At 42.5% G+C, this 23325-nt stretch overlaps 1 protein-coding gene across 3 annotated transcripts in view; it reads left to right on the top strand.

Moving 5' to 3' along the window:
• The window catches only part of LOC126355886 (tyrosine decarboxylase-like), a 519636-nt gene that overhangs the window by 254638 nt on the left and 241673 nt on the right, over positions 1-23325 (top strand). For all 3 annotated transcript variants that reach the window (XM_050006388.1, XM_050006390.1, XM_050006389.1), the window contains one exon: positions 3894-4130. In XM_050006388.1, the coding sequence (XP_049862345.1) occupies positions 3894-4130 (237 nt within the window). The remainder of the gene's footprint in view (positions 1-3893; positions 4131-23325) is intronic.

The following is a 23325-nucleotide window of genomic DNA, read 5'->3' as shown; positions in this document are numbered from 1 at the left end:
CTCTCATTTGGTCATATGAATAAAGAAATTTCTTTTCTTAGACAGAACTGTCTGGGGACAAGGGAAGAATCCTTGATGGCAGCTTATAAGCTGCAATTCATCTGTCCAATGCATTCCACTCATTTGTCTACGGGGTAATTCCGTCATGATCTTACAAATTTTCATGAACGATGGAGAAGGGTAAGTGTATCAGTGAGATGAAGGATCCTGGCTCGGAAACGACAGAGTCGAAAGCTATCAGCGAAAATCGTTTTCATATCTCTGATTGTAGGATACATGCACCGGTACCGTTGCTGTTAATATTGTAGGGTAGACAAGTTTCAGAACTGGTATTATGGAGCAAAACAAGAAAGAAAGTGTAGTAACTGTGAGCTCTAAAATGCATACCTTAAGGGCTATGGGCACTTGTTCACTAGAAGAGATGTGTTTCACAGTAGTGAAGATGAACAGGCGGTCATAGATCTTAAGACGTATACCCCAGACCACACAATCTTGAGTGTGTGTTTTAGAGCCCTGTATAATTTACTTTTTGTTTCGCTTGGTCCGTACTACCACCTCTGAAACTAGCCTACCCTGCAATTGTAGAAGCAACAGTGCGGGTGTATACTGAGCATTCCACTGTCAGAAGTATGAGTACCATTTCCGATTATAAATTTCGACTCCGTCGTTTCCGGATGCGAAGTTCATACAATTAGCATTCTCCGTTATCTTTGAAAGTTTGTAATTTGATCACAGAATCACCTTCAACATGTCAACTGCAAAGACATGTTTGGGCCCTCGATTTGGTACTTTCACCTGCGAGAAATTCAAGCATCAGAGCCATAAGATGCACATGATTGTTCAATTTGATATTCCGACAAAAAGGTTCCACCATATTTTTTGTGTGAGTTGACTGATTCTAATTATGAATCGTTAATATTGTTCCCATAGGATACTACGTTTTTCTCGTTCTGTGAACTGAATTACTTTGGATTTATGTACATGTAAAGCAAACAAGATATGACTGAATTTTTGTGAGCTTCTTTCAGATAGTTCTTCATTATAGACAACTGCATAACCTGTGAAAAGTCTCAGATTACTATTAATATTGTTTGCCAGGCCATTAATACGCTATCTGACTAAAAGAAATCTGGACACCGCTACGTAATACGAAACTAATCACGAAATATCACGAGAGGCAGAAGACCCGCATGCATAGAAGGAGTCAGTAGAGTAGCAGTAACAGCAGTAAGATTCAGACAGGAGAGCTTAGTGATTTCGGATAGGGAGTAGTCATTGTATGTTACCTCTGCAACAAAACCACCAGGGACGTTTCACCCCTTCCAAAGGTGCCCAAGCCGACTGCTGGTGATGTGATGTGATTGTGAAGAGGAAAAGTGGAAGAAGAACCAGAGCTAATCCTAGACTACGCAGACCTCATATACTGACAGAGAGGGACCGTCGGGCATTGCAGACGGTAGCTACAGAAAATCGCATGAGAGCAGCAGAAGGAATCACTCGTAAGTTCCAAGGTGTTACCAGGAGTCTAAATGGCACTATGATGGTGTATAGAGTGCAATGGTCCAACTGCTGCTCACAGGCCACACCTTTCTGTAGCCATTGCTAAGCTGTGCTTGAGGTGGTATGAAGAGCGACTCTACTGGACGGTGGATCACTGGAAACGACTAATTTAGGATAATTAATCACGCTATACACTTGGCAGTCCGATGGTTTGGTTTTGGTTTCGCGTGTGCCTGGAGAACATTACCTGCCATCATGTGTAGTGCCAAGAGTGAAATACAGAGAAGGTAGTGTTATGGTATAGGAATTTTTTCCTCGGTGGGGGCCGGCCGGTGTGGCCGAGTGGTTCTAGGCGCTTCAGTCAGGAACCGCGTGACCGCTACGGTCGCAGGTTCAAGTCCTCCCTCGGGCATAGATGTGTGATGTCCATTGGTTACTTAGGTTTAAGTAGTTCCAAGTTCTAGGGCACTGATGACCTCAGATGTTAAGTCCCATGGACCTCGGTTGAGTTTTTTCCTTATTGCGATTAGGAAAACGCTCCATGTGGAAGGACATATACCCATAACACAGCATTGGGTACTGCACACGGTAGAGAACAGTCTGGAGACGAGGACTGTTGGTATCAGCATGACAATCTACCCTGTCATAAAGCAGCGTCTGAGAGGCAATGGTTTGGGCAATAAGATTCGTGAAATGAGCTGGCCTATCCAGAGACCCGACCTGAACGCTTTAGATCATCTTTGAGATGAGTTAGAAAGTCGACTTCGCTCCAGCGAACAGCGTCACTACTTTGTCTCCGGAGGAAGAGTGGACTACCATTCCTCCAATGACACCTCATCCCCACCAGAGCCTAAGCCATCATAAAGCTGATGGGTGCACACACCCCACATTAATGTCCACTAATACACTTCTGGACTTTGAAATTGCTACACCACGAAGATGACGTGCTACAGACAAGAAAGTTAACCGACAGGAAGAAGATGCTGTGATATACAAATGATTTGCTTTTCAAACCATTCACACGAGGTTGGCGCCGGTGGCGACACCTACAACGTGCTGACGTGAGGAAAGTTTCCAACCGATTTCTCATACACAAACAGCAGTTCACCGGCTTTGTCCGGTGAAACTTTTTGTGATGCCTAGTGTAAGGAGGAGATATGCGTACCATCACGTTTCGGACTTTGATAAAGGTCGGGTTGTAGCCTATCGCGATTGTGGTTTATCGAATGGCGACATTGCTGCTCGCGTTGGTCGAGATCCAATGACTGTTAGCAGAATATGGAATCGGTGGGTTTCAAGAGGGTAATACAGAACGCCGTCCTGGATCCCAACGGCCTCGTATCACTAGCAGTCGAGATGACAGGCATCTTATCAGCATGGCGGTAACAGATCGTGCAGCCACGTCTCGATCCCTGAGTCAACAGATGGGGACATTTGCAAGACAACAACCATCTGCACGAACAGTTTGTCGACGTTTGCAGCAGCATGGACTATCACCACGGTGACCATGGCTGCGGTCACCCTTGACGCTGCATCACAGACAGGAGTGCCTGCCATGGTGTACTCAACGACGAACCTGGGTGCACGAATGGCAGAACGTCTTTTTTTCATATGAATCCAGGTTCTGTTTACAGCATCATGATGGTCGCATCCGTGTTTGGCGACATCGCGGTGAACGCACATTGGAAGCGTGTATTCGTCATCTCCATACTGGCGTATCACCCGGCGTGATGGTATGGGGTGCCATTGGTTACACGTCTCGGTCACCTCTTGTTCGCATTGACGGCACTTTGAACAGTGGATGTTACCTTTCAGTTGTGTTACGACCCGTGGATCTATCCTTCATTCTATCCCTGCGAAACCCTACATTTCAGCAGGATAATGCACGACCGCGTGTGTTTCTGGATACAGAAAATGTTCGACTGTTGCTCTGGCCAGCACATTCTCCAGATCTCTCACCAATTGAAAACGTCTGCTCAATGGTGGCCGAGCGACTGGCTCGTCACAATACGCCAGTCACTACTGTTGATGAACTGTGGTATCGCGTTGAAGCTGCATGGGCAGCTGTACCTGTAGACGACATCCAAGCTCTGTTTGAATCAATGCCCAGGAGTACGAAGGCCGTTATTACGGCCAGAGGTGGTTGTTCTGGGTACTGATTTCTCAGGATCGATGCACCCAAACAGTGTGAAAATGTAATCACATGTCAGTTCTAGTATAATTTTTCCAATGAATAACCGTTACCATCAGCATTTCTTCTTGGTGTAGCAGTCTTAATGGCCAGTAGTGTAGGTGTCCGGGATCCTTTGGTCAGACAGTGTACGCTCAGCGACGCATTGCTCCGGAGGCCTTGCTGGCCGCTGGTGATTACGGCTCGTGGTGTCCTGTTGCAGACGTCCGCGAGCGAGTGCGTGCTGGTGACGATGCTGGCGGCGCGCGCGCAGGCCATCCGCCGGCTGAAGCAGCAGCAGCCGCTGGCCGAGGAGGCCTCCCTGCTGGCGCGCCTCATCGGCTACTGCTCCAAGGAGTCGCACTCCTGCGTCGAGAAGGCCGCCATGATCTGCTTCGTGCGGCTGCGCATCCTCGAGCCCGACGACAAGTGCTGTCTGCGCGGCGAGACCCTCAGACAGGCAAGCGAGTTTCAAACATTTCGCACTGTGTCCTCCGTCCTCGGGTGATATACCGATCGAATATAATTTTTTTTTTCACTTGCTTATGTTTTGCGAGCTCCAGTAAATGTAAAACACTCCAACTGTCAGGACAAAAATAAACAAAATGATGTCAAAATACAAAGCTTCACTAAATACCTTCTGAATAATGGTAATCTGCAGTACTGCCTGTCGTTACTTGGTTTACAATATCCCTTTACCGTATTGGTTATGTGGCCATCCACCTTGACCACCGAAAACAACTTATTGTTCAGATACAAAATAAAAAAGTGTAGCAAGTAAATATTAAGCTGCAAGGGGAACATTAACCAGCATTTACAGTATTGGTTGTGTTGCCATCTACCTTGATAACAGCAAACAACTTTTTGTTCAGATACAAAATAAAAAACTGTAGCAAGTAAATATTAAGCTGCAAAGGGAACATCAACTAGCATGTTTGTCTTTCTTGCGGCTTCGTTCGTTATGAAAACGTGAACAGAAGAGAACTTTTTTAAGTGGCATTAATTACTTTTTATTCGCTAATCCACTTCCTCTTCTTAAGCATTGTTCAAAAACGCATCACAATATACCATTCACGCAAACGTGACGTTGTTAATAACGTAAAACAAAACTGACTTTTGTTGTACTGTGAAAGTGTCTCCAATAAGGTAACTCGTACGCTTGCTGCTATTCACGCTAAGACGACTGGTGTGGTCGAGCGGTTCTAGGTGCTTCAGTCGGGAACCACGCGACCGCTACGGTCGCAGTTTCGAAACCTGCCTCTGGCGTGGAGGTGTGTGACGTCCTTAGGTTAGTTAGGTTTAAGTAGTTCTAGGGGACTGATGACCTCAGATGTTGAGTCCCATAGTGCTCAGAGCCATTTGAACCAAATTAGTGACGATAAACAAAGTGAAATACATGGAAAATGCACAACGTTCATTCAGTCTTTAGGTGGGCGTCTGTTTTAGTACAATATATACGACGAAGAGAATGTAGAAAAACCACTCATCTATTGAGAATGTTTAATCTAGGAGTGCCTTTACGGTACACAACTCATGGTTTAAATGTACTATGGTACTGTACTATATGTAACCGTAATGTAGGTACAAAAACATTATTGCAGTTACTGTTCCGCTCGTTTAAATTCTTCATAGGTTACTAGCATTTCTACCTCCACTTTGTTGTGTACATTGTCCTCACACAAACCTTCAATAGAATACCATTGACTGTATGAACAGTGGGCATTTTCCTTGTTTTTCCATTTGTTTACCGTCAACTGCAACAAAAAAATGGCTCTGAGCACTATGGGACTTAACTGCTAAGATCATCAGTCCCATAGAACTTAGAACTACTTAAACCTAACTGAACTAACTAAACTAAGGACATCACACAAATCCATGCCTGACGCAGGATTCGAACCTGCGACCGTAGCGGTCGCGCGTTTCCAAATTGAAGCGCCTAGAACCGCTCGGCCCATCTCGACCGGCAACTCCAACAAGTAAGCGAGTTACGTTATACCGGGTGTCTGCAATGTTTGCTAGTAAAGGAGAGTCAAAGTCAGTTTTGTGTTACATTTTTACTAACGTCATGGTTACGTGAAGGTACTCTGTGGTACGTTTCTGAGCAGGTCTTGAGGAGAGGCAGTGAAATACTGAACAAGAAGTATTGGACACTATTTAAAAAAGGGGTACTTCCGTTCATTACTTCGTAACGAAGAAAGTTACGGAACAGGCAGTCATACTAGTTAATATCCCTTGGTAGCTAAACAACATTTCTCACATACGTTTTTATTTTGTTTCTGTACAAAAAGTTATTCACTATGATCAATCGGATTCCCTGTGTAACAAGCCAAAGGGACTTACAGCGAAAACTTTGTTGCTCATGTACCACCTCATTCAGTGAAGCTGAACGTTGACCGTTGCAACGTTTGACACTTCGACTAAGTTCACGTCACGAACGGCTGCGACATTCCAAAACACAGCTAGCTGTTCATAAGCATACAAAGTCAGTGAATACCGAAACAGCGAGAACCGTAAAACAAGCTATAATCGAACAATGACTCAAGTGGCGTGATCTGAAGGTTGCAGGCGATAAAAGGCTGGCCGCAGAGCTCTTACGTGACCGCGCTCGCGTATTCAAGCTCGGGACTCCACGCCCATTGTAGTCTTTGCTTGCACCGTCTGTGGGCCACCGAACGGGTGCTTCTAATTGCCAGCCACATTCTTACACATATCAGGCTGGCGGGATATCCAAATCACTACCGAATAAAAGAGATCATACTTTGTGAAAATACAGTGGATTGCCAGACGTTAAAATAACGAACCTGACACCAAGTGTTTAGACCCTGACCCAAATGGGTCCGTTTGACTAGTTATCCCACACTCTTGAAAATGGCCAAACTGTACAGTAATGAAGACTACAAAATAAAGCGAATGCTGCAGATTAATGTTATTCAGAAAGTGCTCGTTCTCTGTGAACCCTGTTACAACTGAAGTGCTGGCTTCACATACTTTATGAACTGAGTTACTTTACTACTGTCGCGTACTTTTTGACGCTTTTTCTCCTGTTTACGACGTTTCTGTTAGGTCGCTTTGTCGTTGTCTGTCCAACACAAGTTTTGCTATTGAGTTTAAACTAACTTCCCGATGAACTAGGGCCTTGACATTTTAAACATATTTCAAAATAGGATGTCAGTGCAATACTGACTCGCTTTCTTCTATGGTGTGCGGTACAGGGTACTTTTTTATCACTGTCGTTTCCCGATATGCCAGAGACTTTCAACATAAATCAGAATTGGATGGCAAAGCAATATTAACTAGGTTCCTGTCTGGTATGAGGTGGAGTCTACTTCGTGTAACGCTGCTGTTTCTCACTATTAAAGTTGCATGCACCTCACGTTTTTTGGTTGATTAGGAGTAACTGTATGGGAATAGGAATTAGTAAGGGGCTAGGAGAAATTATTTTATACTTACAACTATAATTATACTATACATATTTAAATATGTGCTGTATTAAAAATTCATTTTATCTAAATAATTATCCTTTTATGAAAGCCATCTAGAATCTGATTTTTATGCTTTAAGAGAAGGAATCGGCTGTAGTACGATTCATTCTTTCATCTCTACTGAGGGGGCAGATAAAACATAAAGCAGCAAAAATATGACAACAAAATTTTCTGATACTTTCAAGGATAAAACTTGACACTCTCAAGCAATTTGTCTTGTTATACGGAATAAAACTGTAGTCCATCATAAAGAAATTATTTTTTCTCCCTTTTAAACCGTTTCAAATTGGCAGCTATTTAACGGTAGTACTATAGCATTTCCATAAGGTCTGGTGTAGTTTGAAACTTTTTAGCGTTATGTTTAGTTTACTTTATTGGAAAAATTCATATTTACGAAACAGAGCTCCTTTAACTACATATAACAATAAATAATATTTTAATTATGTTTCAAATTATGAATTTAGTTTTTTAAATTTTTTAAACATTGTAGTATATTTTTAACTGTGGAACTGTTCAATGGAATAACCTAATTTTGCTTGATTCTGTTGAAATTATGTAATTACATACACCCAAAAAACCTCAAAGCTTTCTGTTACTTGGTTTCCGAGTTATCGGTGAGCCGGATCGAGAAAACATGAAGTGTGGGAAACGAGCGATAAACATTGTTAATCCAATTCTCATAATTTTCATGAAGTAGGCGTATGAACAATATCACAAAAGTGCTTTTGTGATCCAGTTACCACGTTTACTACATGAAATTTAGACTTCAGTGTCTCCATCAGTACCAGCTCTGTGGTATGTGTCATAGCGGATAAATTCACAACACCTGCTGTAACCGCTCTTACACAGCATATCACAACTTTACATTCTTAAGTGAGTCACAACATCCCACAATGCTTGGAAACGACCGCATATCGAAAATGCAATCGCAATAAGTAATTTTTTAGCAGCCAAAAGCGGAATGACTTCATTGATAAACTTCATGAAGGCTGTGGACCCAGTTATCGTCAAACTTCTTGAGAAATGATGTTTTGATAAAACAAGCGATTAAAGTTCCAACTTGGTTTTTTTATATTGAAATCTAACAAAGTTTTAATCGGCAATGTCAGTACCGTACAGTTGATCTTCTTCTCGTTAGTATCGAAACGCTCTCATTTTGGCGAAATTATTTCTGTTAACTGGCTTCTCCTTACCAATCAAAGCGATTTTTGTACGATTGCGATTATTTTTCGAACCTTTTCTAGCATGTTAAGACGTTTGCCATTTTCAAGCACATACGTTATACTTTGTATAAAAAAAACCAAGAGAAATGACAAGTGAAGTAGACGCGTGAAGAGCACCTGCTTCAGGCTGTTTACCATAAAAGAATCGTCTTACGATGATAAACATTAGTGATAACAGGATTTTAGTTGATACTAATGCCCTCTGTGATACTATCGGGAACTCACAGAGCCCATTTTCCTTTGGTTACTATCATAGTGTTATATCAGTTGCATTTGAGCGCTCAGGTGCACATATGCACCCCCATGCAGTAAATCGCGGTTTTAACATATTTTAACATTCATAGCATACTTTATAAGAATGAAACTTCAAAATAGACTCTCTAAGGAACATTTCAAGCCAATAAAATTAGACTATAGATATTATACCCTGATCTACTAGCTTAACTATTAACTACTCCTTGGTACACAACGCCTCCCTCTAACCCCTCTTCACCTACGTCACGCTTTCATATTTACTGAACGAACCCGTGACAAAATGCGTTTCGCTTCTATCTATCTATTCTGTTTCCTCTGTCCATCCTATTGGATCAAGGTCCCAGACTGGCAAGCAGTCCTCAATGATCGGTCGAACGAAGGTTTTGTAATCTACCTTCTTCGTGGGCGGGCTACATTTCCTGAGCATTCTTCCAATGAACATCCGTCTCTCACTTGCTTTTCCTACGATTTTGAGAGTCGTCGTGTCTGTACTCTGAACCTGGTATGATTTCGCTTTCTGCACGTCGACTGGCGAGTGTTCATTAGAGTACCTCCAACTAAAGCATAGCCTAAGAAAACCCCATGTGCATTCCACAAGTACTCTGCTACCCGAGTAGCTGCTTCCTTTGTGCATCCAATTCCCGGCTGGGTTGGGGATTTTCTCCGCCCGGGTGCTGGGTGTTTGTGTTGTCCTCATCATTTCATCATCATTCATGAAAGTGGCGAGATTGGACCGTGTAAAGACTGGGAATTGGTACGGGCGCTGATAACCTCGCAGATTCGCGCCCCACAAACCAAATTTCATCATCATCCTTTGCACCATTGACCTATCAAGAGGAGTCCTACAACCCTCCTTCTGGTAACCGTCGTTTGACCATGGCAGAGACTCCAGTTTGGAAGACTTAGTAATAGGTATCGCTGGTGAAGAGAAGCGACTGAAGGAGGGCAAAACAAGCTCCTCCCAGATGACTGGAAATAAACGCAGGTGACTATTGTGGTTTAAGAAAGATAAAATAACTGAAACGTAAATTTACAGACCAATGTCCTTAACATTTCATTCTCGTCCTTAACATCAGTTTGCAAAAATCTTGAACATGTCCTCATTTGGAATGTAATAAAGTTAATTGAGACGGAAAAACTCCTGTCTACAAATCAACACGGTTTTAAAAAGCGTCGCTTGAGCGAAGCTCAGCTTGCCCTTTTCTCGCTTAGAGTCCTGAAAATCATGGATGAAGGGCCACAGATAGATACCGTAGTTCTAGACTTGAGAAAAGCGCTTGCAACCGTCCCCCGCTGCAGACTGTTAAAGAAGGTACGAGCATACGGAGTAGTTTCCTTGAAATGTGAGTGGCTCGAAGACGTTTTAAGTAATAGGATTCTGTACGTCGCCCTCTACCGCGTGTCTTCATCAGAGACAAGTGTGCGGTCAGGAGTATCCTCAGGGAAATGTGACGGGGCCACTCTTATCGTCTATATACAGACACTGCGGTGATAAAACTCATGAAATACCTTCTGGAATCGTGTCAGACCTCCTTTTATCCAGAGTAGTGGAGCAATTCCAAGCGGCATGGACTTAACAAGTCGTATAAAGTCTCCTGCAGAAATATTAAGCCATACTGCCTCTATAGCCGTCCATAATTGCGAAAGCATTGCCAGTGCAGGATTTTGTGCACGAAATGGCCTCTCGATTGTGCCCCATAAATGTTCGATGGGATTGATGTCGGGTGTTCTTGGTGGCTAATGCATTTGCTCGAACAGTCCAGAATGAGCCTCAAACCAACTGCGAACCATGACATGGCGCAATGTCATCCATAAAAATTCCATCTTTGTTTGGGGACATGACGTCGATGGATGGCTGCAAATGGTCTCCAAGTAGCCGAAGATAACCATTTCCAGTCAATGATCGGTCCAGTTTGACTGAGGACGCAGTCCGTTCCATGTGAACACAGCCCCCGCCATTATGGAGCCACCACCAGTTTCCACAATGGCTTGTTGACAACTTGTGGCCATGGCTTCGTAGGATCTGCGACGCATTCAAACCCTTCCATCAGCTATTACCAACCGAAATGGTGATCCGTCTTACCAGACCACGGTTTAGCGGTCATCTAAGGTCCAACCGATATGCTCACGAGCCCAGCAGAGGCGCTGCAGCCGGCCGCTGTGGCCGAGCGGTTCTAGGCGCTTCAGTCCGAAACCACGCCGCTGATACAGTCGCAGGTTCGAATCCTGCCTCGGGCATGGATGTGTGTGATGTACTTAGGTTAGTTAGGTTTACATAGTTCTAAGTGTAGGGGACTAATGACCTCAGGTGTTCAGTCCCATAGCGCTTAGAACCATTCGAACCATTTTTTTAGAGGCGCTGTAGGCACTGTCGTGCTACTATTAATAATGCCACTCGCGTCGGTCTTCTACTGCCATATCCTATTAACGCCAGATTTCGCCGTCCTGTCATAGCCGATACGTCCTACGTCCCATATTGATTTCTGTTGTTATTTCACGCAGTTTTGCTTGTCCGTTAACATTGACAACTCTACGCAAATGACGCTGGTCTCGTACGGTAAATGAAGGCCCTCGGGCACTGGTTGTCCGTGGTGAGAGGTAATGCCTGAATCGCTTTATTCTCGGCACAATCTTGCACTGTGGCTCTCAGAATATTGAATTCTCTAACTATTTCAGAAATGGAAAGTCCCATGTTGTCCAACTCAACTGCCATTCTGTGTTCAAAGTCTGTTAATTCCCGTCGTACGTCCATAATCACGTCGGAAGCCTTACCAAGACATCACCTGAGTTTAAGTAATAACCCCGCCACTGCACTGCCCTTTTATACTTTGTGTACGCGATACTACTATATGCAGAGATAGCCTCAGAATCATTAATAAAATATTACAAGCAACTGAGGACTAACGGGTCAACAGCATTAAAGAAGTGAAAATTTTTCCAGTGTTTCAGTTACGCTCTGAGAAAAGACGGTGTATGCTTGTAAACTCACTTACGTGTGTCACACAGCAGGCTCACTGCAGAGCGCAGTGACACGGCGCTTTCTCCGGGGATTACCGTGGACAGCTGCGTTCGTCACGTCCTTGGTCCGCACCGGAAGTAAGGGCTCGACGTGCGAGAAATTTGCTCCGTGACGCCGTGAGCGCGGCAACACAGTCCTGGACACAATAGCGAGCTGATGACGCAACCACATGTAATCAGGTGTCGTGACAGACGACGACGGGAGACCTCCCTCTTACTTGGAAACACATTATTTTAACACTTCGTGTTCAACCAAACGTTCTGTTCAATGTTAATTACGGCCGGCCGTTGTGGCAGAGCGGTTCTAGGCGCTTCAGTATGGAACCGCGCGACCGCTACGGTCGCTGTTTCGAATCCTGCCTCGGGCATGGATGTGTGTGATGTCCTCAGGTTAGGTAGGTTTACATAGTTCTAAGTCTAGGGGACTAATGACCTCAGGTGTTAAGTCCCATAGCGCTCAGAGCCATTTTTTTGGTAACTACGCGAAAAACAGGATTTGATCTGCAACGTGATGATTTTAGTATTTTGTGAATGATTCGATACACTAAAACGAAGTATTTGAAGAGTGAAATCATGCAAAAGAACGAGCATTTCTCACTGTGGTTAATATCTCTCACTATATTGCTAGCGATATGAAGAAAAGAACTATGCGTCCTCAATGAAACGCTCTTGTTTGTGGCAAATACCAGGGAGGACCTTGAAACTCAAATCCAAACATGGTAAGACCGTCATCAAGGATTTGGCCTCCGTTCAACCATCCGCAAGACAGAGTACTTCGTAACGATTCCAACTCCTGGAACTATACAAATCAATGGAGTTCTTGCAATATCTAGGTTCTCCACTACCGTGTGACGGCTGTATGAATGAGGATGTTCGAGCAAGAGCTAAAGCGACATGGATGCGGTTCAGAGACGTCATTGGTATTCTTTGTGATAAGAGATGCCAGTCTACCTAAGATCGAAGATATTCCACAGTATGGTGAGGCCAGCTGCATTATATAGTACAGCGTGCTGGCTGTGCTGAGCTCTCACCACATGTCGTGGAAATGCGGATACTAAGAAGATCATCAGGCATTTACCTGCTCGACCAAGCTGACAATACAACGATTTCACAACTAGATGGAGTGCTTCCAATCAATGACTAGATGTAAGAATAGAGACTTGGGTGGTATGGAAACATCAGACAGTCACCACCTGTTGCAACCAACAGTTCACCCTGTCACGTCGCTATTGGAGACCAGAGACAAAGTGGAAGACCCAAATTGTGGTGGCTGGACACTATCTAAGATCAAGGCCACAAGAAATGTGCAGCGACACAAAAAGCAGACCCCGTTCCAATGGGATGGTGCGAAGACGAAAAAGAAGATTAGAAAGTTCTTAAAAGTATGACAAAAGGGACATACAGCTTTTTAACGTTTAGAATTCAACATTTCACTAAGGAAATCATGTGTGACTGTGGGCGTAACACAGTGTCGTCACAGCTGTTGTGTAACAATCGAATAACGCAGCTCATGAAAATTCCTTACATAATACCCCGGATGTTTTTGGAAAACATTTCACTTCTAACATTAACAAGTATTACGTCACCGTTCTCCTGTTTCTAACTGGTCCAGAATTCCGCTAAAACAAGTGCATCTGGCCATTTGAAAAACCAATTTGTTTCAATATCACATTATAGAGGGGGTAACGGGTATAAGAGCAGATATTTCTACTGTTGACTGACTACGGTGTACTGAGCAACATCACATTAGTATGTATGTCATTTTCAGACTAATAATTATAGCTATTACAAGTCGAATGTTTTTAGATTGGGTAGTACCTCCACGTTCACGTAAAAGGGAAACACGCGGTTCTTTGCGAATATACAGTCACTTCTCAGATACCCCGCTTCGTTTGAACAAAATGGTTTTATTGTATTTACATTCACAGTTTGTGAATTTGCGAAAATATGATGGTGTTCATTTTATTTGACCCATCGAGACTATTTTTGTAGATGCAGAAGAGTTTTCAATATCTTTTACACTTCAAAATATACAGAGATACTTGAATGGACGCTTGAATTTTACGGTAGTCACCACAGTGCAATGTGAAGTCATGGAATTAATAAGTTAAGCTAGTCCCAATTCAGTTTTGCCTTAGTTCAGCTCTCATTTTCTTTTTAACGCTCTACATAATAGAGTCCTGTGTAAGTAGAAGTTAGAAGAATTTGTAACAGAGTTGTTACGAGCGTGTGGTTTCTTTTGTGTAGTTTGCTACGACTAAAACATCTCCTGGTAACTTTAGGAGGCCCAACGATTAAGGAAAGTGAAGTAGGAATCGCAGCGACTGCGCTAAAATAAACGCTTACCTCTTTCGTCAACGGCAGGAGTTTGGCTCACTATTTTTGTTTTTGCGGTCTTCAGTCCGTAGCCTAGTTTGATGCTGCTCTCCACTGTAGTCTATCCTGCACAAATTTCTTCATCTCTGCGTAACTGCAGCAACCTATGTCCATTTTAACCTGCTTATTTTATTCAAGCCTTGGTGCTTCTCTGCAGTTTTACCACTCTCCATGCCACCGCACTTCTTTCCATTACCAACCTGACAATTCCTCAGTGCTTCAGGACGTACCCTGTTCCTAGTTTTCGTCAAGCTGTGCTGCAATTTTCTTTTTCCCTCAGTTCGATTCAGTAAATCCTCATTAGTTATTTTATGTCTACACCTAATTTTCAATATTCTTCTGTAGCATCACATTTAAAAAGCTTGTATTCACTTCTCGTCTGAACTGTTCCTCGCCCACGTTTCATTTCTGTACATGCCTAAACTCCACGCAAATTTATAATCGATGCTAACAACTTTCTCTTTCACAAATACTTTTCTGGATACTGCCCTCATGCATTTCATATCCCGCCTACTTCGGCATCATCAGTTACTTCGCTGTCCAAATAGCAAAACTTGTCACCTACTATTAGTGTTTCATTTCATAGTTTAATTCTGTCAATATCACTTGATTTAATTCAACTGCATTCTATTTGTTTTACTATTGTTGTAGTTGACTTATAATCTTTTTTCAAGGCCATTTCCATCACTGAGGGTTCATCACGGCAGAAGGACTGGGTTTGATTCCCGGCCGGTTCAGACATTTTCTCTACTCGGGGACTGGATGTTGCGTGGTCTTCATCATTATTTCATCCATATCGACACGCTAGTCGCCGAAGTGGCTTCAACTAAAAAGACTTGCAGGGGCCTAGCCACATGTACGTTTCATTTTATTAGCTCTTTTCAAGACACTATCCATTCCGTTCATCTGCTCCTTCAAGTGTTTTTCCCATTCTGAGAATTACAATTTCATCCGCAAGCCGCTTATATGCAGTCAAAATCCACCCTCAGGTACTAGATCTATATTTTATTATTTACTATTTACTAAATTTTGCTAATGTTAGACCAAGCGTTCTTCTGTCTCCGAGTTTCTTAACTGTTGATAATGTTGCTTCCTCCTTATGCAGATAATAACTTGTCTTAACTTTTCCAGATAGCCTCAGTCTTAAGTCATTGTCTTCCGGCCACGTTCTCCTGAGATCCCAGGGCGTCCACTTCTTTCCTGACTCCCTGCCGGTCCCTCAGTTTTGGTGTACCACGGTGTGCCCTTCCTTGTGGATTTCTTCCTAACATTCGCTTTACCATCGCTCCTTTCCTTCTCAGTACAAGTCCGAACCAGTTAATTCTTCCGTTCGTTAATAATGCCGTCACATCCGCCGTATTGTACAGTTGTTTGCCCTTTTCTCAAACTTAAAGGCTGAAACACAGGTCAAAATGTTTTCTCAACTTTTTTTTTTTTCAATGTGAGAACTTTCCTGTTCATCTGTTTGCTGAGTATTAACACTTCTGCCTCACATATCAAGACCAGTCTATAATATTGTCTTGTAAGTATCGGTTTTCGATGTTCTTGTTGGCAATTTGTTGGTGAATAGTTTATTCACTGCAGACATGCACATCTCTGTATAACTTATACTGTTCATTATCTCCTCCTCCATGTTATTATCTCATTTAAAACTGCTTCCTAGAAATTGGAAAAATAGTGCCCTCTTAAACAGCATGCTCCTTGCCTACAATGTTACCTCCGCTTCGTCTTTGTCCTCTCTTATTGCTACCATTTACTCCGTTTCCTCTCCGTTGATCTGATAATGCATGTTTATACTAATTACAAGTCCACCATCGCAACTGACCGATCAGCGTCTCTGTCTGACTCACGTGAGACCCCGGTTCAGTTCCCGGTACTCGTTAATGGGAGCACTGAACTGGGTATATTCAGCCTCTTGAGGCTCACTGCGGCGCTAATTGAGTGTGAAGTAGCGGCTCCAAGGTCTGCGAAGGTGATAACAGCGGGGCGGACGGTGTGCCGGCCCCATATCCTCCACAAATACCGCATCCAAATGACGCCATATCGCAAAGGAGGACACGACGGCCGGTCGGCTTTGCATAGTCCTACAACATTATTTGTATGCAGTGTATTGAGAATTTGGATGTTGGTGTTGTAAAAAAAGCTAAAACAGGGTACAAACAAGTCAATATTGCTCTCTTTCAGAGAAATCCCCACTGGCAATAATATCTATCAACAATTATAAGTCTGCTGGAAATACTGGCCTCACACGTCTTTCTTAATGACTGTCCAAAAATCATGCAAACAGGTGTCCAATGCAAGCATGATGATTGGCTGTCTTAGTTTGATACTATCCCGAATCGGCTGCTAGCACTGTCTCACGCTCTTTGATAATGCTTTGGTGAAGAGGTCTCTCCTGTAAACGAAGTTTCCAGCAGTGTGTGCATATAGTGACTTAAGGTCGGTAGTCAATTTTCGGGGCATACATCGGGTGCCATTCTTCCTCCTACCCAAATCTTTGTATGCGATGCATTATCACTGTCCTTGCCAAACCAAAATATATCTGATTTCTACTTCAAAGACAACAGCCAACTTTTTCCATCATCTTTCTAACTTGCTCGAAGCTGTCCCACATTATGCTTAACCCGAACGTGACTCATAATTACAACATTCGTGACCAATCTCAAAGCGTTTGAACACTTGTAGGAAATTTTCTAATAATGCCTTTGTCTTGTACATTTCAACTAGCATCTGGGTGATAGCTTTTTATGTTTATAAAAGAACTCCACACTAATCTTCACATTAGCTATGTACAGTGTAGTATGTACAATGGGCAACTATGTTTCAGCATTTGTGTTCGGTGCTCCGTACCAGTTCTCTACAAGTCTGTCTGTGCACATACACATATTTTTAAAACATGTTGCCGAGACCTCCGCCATAAGTTACAAAAATTTCTTTTATCTGACAGTGATTAAACGTATGATAGTGTTATTGCAGAATCTCTGGTTATTTAATAAATTTCCTCCATTTCAGTTATCGTGGATTTTCTGTGTTTAAGAAACCGTGTTAAGCTTTACACTTATTTGTACTACTTTCTATCGAACTACTACCGTTTTCATGTTTTCTGTTTAAATGATACTGCAGAAGAATTTATTTGACTTTCGTCGCTGATCAGTCACCATAGTTGATGGCTCTACTGAGAACCCGGATTCGGTCCCTACGTACGTCCTCGGATTTTCCTATCTGATTGCACTACAGTCTGATCTTCTCAGTGTGTTTCGGACAGCTCAGGAGCTACTTGGAGCGGAAGTAGGAGCTTCGACGCAATTATCCCATATTAACGCCAGACAGAGCATTATAATAGTCACGTGCCCCGCGATCAGCCACTCCATAATGCTTCACCATGGATTTGATTTCATAAGCCGGAAAGCTTATGCAGTTACACTGAAGCGCCAAAGAAACTGGTATAGGCAGGCGTATTCAAATACAGAGGTATGTAAACAGGCAGAATACGGAGCTGCGGTCGGCAACGACTATATAACACAACAAGAGTCTCGCGCAGTTGTTACATCGGTTACTGCTACTGTGATGACAGGTTATCAAGATGTGAGTGAGTTTGAACGTGGTGTTATAGTCAGCGCACGAGCGATGGGACACAGCATCTCCGAGGTAGCGATCAAGTGGGAATTTTCCCGTACGACCATTTCACGAGTGTGAGGATTTCTGTAAAACATCAAATCGCCAACATCGCTGCGAAAAAGATCCTGGAGGAACAGGTCCAGCGACGACTGAAGAGAATACCAAATAAATTAACAAACGACGGAACAGACGCAAAATCCCCAAGATTGGCGATCTTTTACAGAAGCTCGAAATTTAGCGCGGACTTGAATGCGAGGTACTTATAACAGTTTCCACAACGAAACTTTGTCTCGAAACCTGGCAGAAAATCCAATGAGATTCTGGTCGTATGTGAAGTATGTTAGCGGAGAGAAACAATCAGTGCCTTCTCTGCGCGATAACAATTGAGATACTATCGAAGACAGTGCTGCCAAAGCAGAGTTACTAAACACAGACTTCCGAAATGCCTTCACAAAAGAAGACGCAATAAATGTTCCAGAAGTCGAATCTAGAAAAGCTGCCAACATGAGTAACGTAGAAGTAAATATTCTAAGAGTAGTGAAGCAACTTAGATCACTTAATAACAGCAAGCCTTCTGGTCAAGACTATATACCCATTAGGTTCATTTCAGAGTATGCTGATGCATTAGCTCCATACTTAACAATCATATAAAACCGTTCGCTCGATGAAAGATACGTACCCAAAGACTGGAAAGTTGCACATGTCACACCAATATTCAACAAAGGTACTACGAGTAATCCACTAAATTACAGGCTCATATCGTTAACGTCGATATGCAGCAGGATTTTGGAACGTATATTGTGTTCGAACATTATGAAGTACCTCGAAGAAAACGGTCTATCGACACACAGTCAACGTGGGTTTAGAAAACATCGTTCCTGTGAAACACAACTAGCTCTTCATTCACATGAAGTGTTGAGTGCTTTTGACAACGGATTTCAGATCGATTCCGTACTTCGGGATTTCCGGAAGGCTTTTGCCACTGTATCACACAAGCGGCTTGTAGTGAAATTGCGTGCTTATGGAATATCGTCTCAGTTATGTGACTGGATATGTGATTTTCTGTTAGAGAAGTCACAGTTCGTAGTGATTTACGGAAAATCATCGAGTAAAACAGAAGTTATTTGTGGCGTTCCCCAAGATAGTGTTACAGGCCTTTTGCTGTTCCTTATCTATATAAACGTTTGGGGACAATCTGAGCAGCCGTCTTCGGTTGTTTGCAGATGACGCTGTCGTTTATCGACTAATAAAGTCATCAGAAGATCAAAACAACTGCAAAACGATTTAGAAAAGATATCTGAATAGTGCGAAAAGTAGCAGTTGATCCTAAATAACAAAAGTGTGAGGTCATCCACATGAGTGTTAAAAGGAACTCGTTAGACTTCGGTTACACGATAAATCAATCTAATCTAAAAGCCGTAAAAACTACTAAACACCTAGGTATTACAATTACGAACATATTAAATTGGAAGGAACACACAGAAAATGTTGTGGGGAAGGCTATCCAAAGGCTGCGTTTTATTGTCAGAACACTTAGAAAATGTAAGAGACCTACTAAGGAGACTGCCTAAGCTACGCTTGTCCGTCCTCTTTTAGAATACTGCTGCGCGGTATGGTATCCTTACAAGATAGAACTGACGGAGTACATCGAAAAAGTTCAAAGTAAGGCAGCACGTTTTGTATTATCGCGAAATATGGGAGAGATTGTCACAGAAATGACACAGGATTTGGACAAGACACCATTAAAAGAAAGGCGTTTTTCGTTGCGACGGAATCTTCTCACGAAATTCCAATCAGCAACTTTCTCCTCCGAATGAGAAAATATTTTGTTGACACCGACCTACATAGGGAGGAACGATCACCACAATAAAATAAGGGAAATCAGACCTCGAATGGAAAGATATAGGTGTTCATTCTTTCCACGCGCTATACGAGATTGGAATAATAGACAATTGTGAAGGTGGTTCGATAAACCCTCTTCCAGGCACTTAAATGTGATTTGCAGACTATCCATGTAGATGTAGATCTAGAACGTGACAGAAGTGCAACCCGCAAATTGGTGCAGCTTTCAATGCTGGACAATCAACAAATGTCAGCGTGCGAATCATTCAATGAAACATCATCGATATGGGCTTTCGAAGCTGAAGACCCACTCGTGTACCCTTGATGAGTGCACAAGACAAAGCTTTAGACCGCCGCCTGGACACTTCAACGCCGACATTGGAGTGTTGGTGATTGGAAACATGTAGCCTGGTCGGACGAGATTCGTTTCAAATTGTATTGAATGGATAGACGTGTACGGTTACAGAGACACCTTCATTATTCCATGGACCCTGCATGTAATCAGGGGACCGTTCAAGCTGGTCGACGCTCTGTTCTGGTGTGGGGCAAGGACAGTTGGATTGATACGGGACCGGGACCACTGATACGTCTAGATAAGACTCTGACAGGTGACTCGTAGTAAGTATCCTGTCTGATCACCTGCATCGATTCATGTCCTTTATGCATTTCGAAAGACTCGGGCAATTGCAGCAGGTTAATGCTACACCTCGCACGTCCAGAATTGCTACAGAATGGCTCCAGGAGAACTCTTCTGAGTTTAAATACTTCCGCTGTCCACCAAACTCTCCAGACATGAACATTATTGGGCAAATCCTGGATGCCTTGGAACGTGCTGTTCAGAAGAGATCTCCATCCCCTCGTACTTTTACGGATGAATGGACACCCCTGCAGGATTCGTGGTGTCAGTTTCCTCTAGCACTACTTCAGACATTAGTGAAGTCCGCTTCATGTCGTGTTGCAGCAGTTCTGGGTACTCTTGGGCGCCGTACACGATGTTAGGCAGGTGTACCAGTTTCTTTGGCTCATCAGTGTAGTTTCATTTAGAAATACGGTCGTAATAATTCAGCCTTTGAAGGTATACTGGAACAGTGTGTCTTCAAATTGTTATCATTTAGACATTTGGAAACATGAAATATGAAAAGTGTTTTCCTTGCAGGACTGTCGTTTTCTGAAGCATTCTCCATTGTTTTATCATTATGTCTGTGAGCTCTGCCGACTCAGCGAGTTTGTGTCTATTGACAATTATCTTCTTGTTCTTCTTCTACTTTCCCAAAAAAAGTAAAATAAAATCTCCTTGCGAAATTAATGTAAATAAAGATTCTACCTCCCCTTGCTTTGCGATGGTAAAGCGCTATGTGAGGAAGCCGTGTTCGCTCCACCGCCCCCTACACCTTTGGTAGTTCTGTGTTTCCCATAGAATATTGTCAGTATTCACAGTATTCAGTTTAGCATGCATATCTTCGCTCTAATAGAAAACTCGGGGGTACTCGATCTCTTGTACTAAAAATCCCATCTATTATGTTTCTGTATTCTTTTACCTAGCTGTTTTAATGTTCATTTCTCATTGTCATGCAGTTTCGGAATCATGTTGTTCGTTGTAATTCTGTCATCCCGCTTACGCTCTCCTGTTAATAATTCTTTGGATTTGTTGCCTTTTTAGATGTTGTCTTCTACGTAGGCATTAAACTTGTTTTGAGATATACTAAATCACTTTGTTTGCTCCACTCATATACCACTATTGAAGGTGTATAAAACATTTTCCTTATAGAAAGATTTTAGATTCTTTTGGTCAATTCATTTTTATTCGCTTTGCAGATTCTGTTCTGAAGCCATTATTAGCACCTAACCTTTTGTAAACAAGGATACTGAAATAAATTTGTTATTCTCTAAACGTATAACTTTCTGGTTCACCCTTTCCCTATTGTCTTTTTTGGGACCCTATAACACTGTCAAAGTTTTTTGTGAAATCTTTTGCAAAAATTGGGTCTACGCTATAGCTTTTTTAAAAGGTAAAATGATATGATATATTACACCAAACATCAACAAAGACTTTATAAATGATATTTGACGAAGTTCTTTTACAATGCAATAAAGGCGTAATTCACTTTTGTAATCTTGAAATACAGCGATCAGTACGTTTAATAGTGGATTTTATTATTTAATTTATACTTGTCTAAGATTTATCTCTTGGTATTTCCAAACAGTTTTCTTCTGGTCTCTTTGATTTTTCGTCCTTACCAAGTTTAGTTTCACGGTTGCTCTAGTACTAATAATTGCCGATTCAAATTTCCCAGTTAGGTCACTCCCGCAACTTGCAAAGCTTTTTAAAAATTTATCGTGGCTGAGTTCTGTGTAACTAACATTATTTTTGTTTCATTCTCACACTGTCTCACTACCCACACTTCCATTTATTGGAACAAATATTGTCAGCCGTATTTAGTTGAAAGACGTGAAGGGGAAGTATTAATAGTAGTAGTAGCAGCTTTATTCGACCGTGGATCCCTTTTGCAGGGACATTGGACTTGCCGTGATATTACAGTATAGCGACCGTAATACACGCATACAGGCATTTACATGTTTACGGGTCTAGTTTTAGAAGGATGCGACGGGAAGTCGACCGTAGGAACTATCCCCCAATTTGCCTGAAGTAATTTAGGGGACCCAAGAAATATCTATGTCACTAGAGCCATATGAGAAATAAAGCCTCCACTTTCCCAAACATAAGGCCAGTCTGCTTTTTAAAACAGTGCAACCTCATTCGATTTTTTCCTACTGCACAAAACTGTTTTGCTTATACATTCTACAATAATGTTAAAAAGCTAATGCTACACTGTTGATTCATTTCTCAACACCGATGACTCCACACGCGACACACACACACCTTACACAGATTATTTCACAATGTAGCACTTCACTCGGCAGCTGCTGGACACCAGACGGTACAGAATTGTCTCTCTCCATGGTACCTGATTTAACATGGCTTCCAGGCCGAAACACAACTTTCACCTTCGCCGGCCTGCCGATTTGGTTGTACGTCCACTGAAGAAGCTTCTGATTTGATCTCACCAGCACACACTGTCACAGACATTCTTACAACATAAAAAGGTGAGATCATCAACGGTAGGTCAACATGAGACCCATTAGGTAACAGGCAGCAACGCTATCCACTGTGTTATGGTAGCACACAAAAAATTATCTAGTCGATAACACACACAAAGAACAAAATTACTGCATCAGACACAGTGTTTTCGTGCATATCGCAATTCATTTCTGGAATTTATTCCCATTACTTTTACTTTGTAACTATGATGTCAGAACGTCTATTATTCTGACCCTTCTGTTGCAGTCGCCCTTCTGCGTTCTCAACGCAATCGGAAAGTTTACGGGAATCTTAACATAACGGAGATATTATGGTTTCCATGTATTTTCCGGGAACGATAACAAATCCTTGAATAGCGTTGTGCACCGCACGAATAAAACGTATGTGGAGCTGTATTTCTTTTCTTGATTCAGTACTGTCAACATTGCAGTTTTTTGGAACGATACCACCTGTGGTGGATGAAATTAATGTGCGGTCTACCTGCCGACGAATCGTTTGTCTGACGATCTGACGCGCACAAACCGTGTACTGGAGCAGAGCTGCGTGGATTTACCACTTTATCTTCTCTCTTTTGTATCGGTTACAACGGTACACTTTTCTGCGTTGACAAGTTAACCGGACAAAAAGCTTGTCACCTCAGTATGCACGCTCGGATGAATCGTTAAGCCTGTAAAGATGGCACAGCGATCAGGTCACATGCTAAACCGAACGCTCACTGCCTCTACGTGAGCAGAAGGCAGT

The sequence above is a fragment of the Schistocerca gregaria genome, chromosome 3 (assembly GCF_023897955.1).
Source record: "Schistocerca gregaria isolate iqSchGreg1 chromosome 3, iqSchGreg1.2, whole genome shotgun sequence".
Taxonomy (NCBI): Eukaryota; Metazoa; Arthropoda; class Insecta; order Orthoptera; family Acrididae; genus Schistocerca; species Schistocerca gregaria.
Note: the sequence above shows the minus strand (reverse complement) of the source record. Positions and strands in the feature narration are given on the sequence as shown.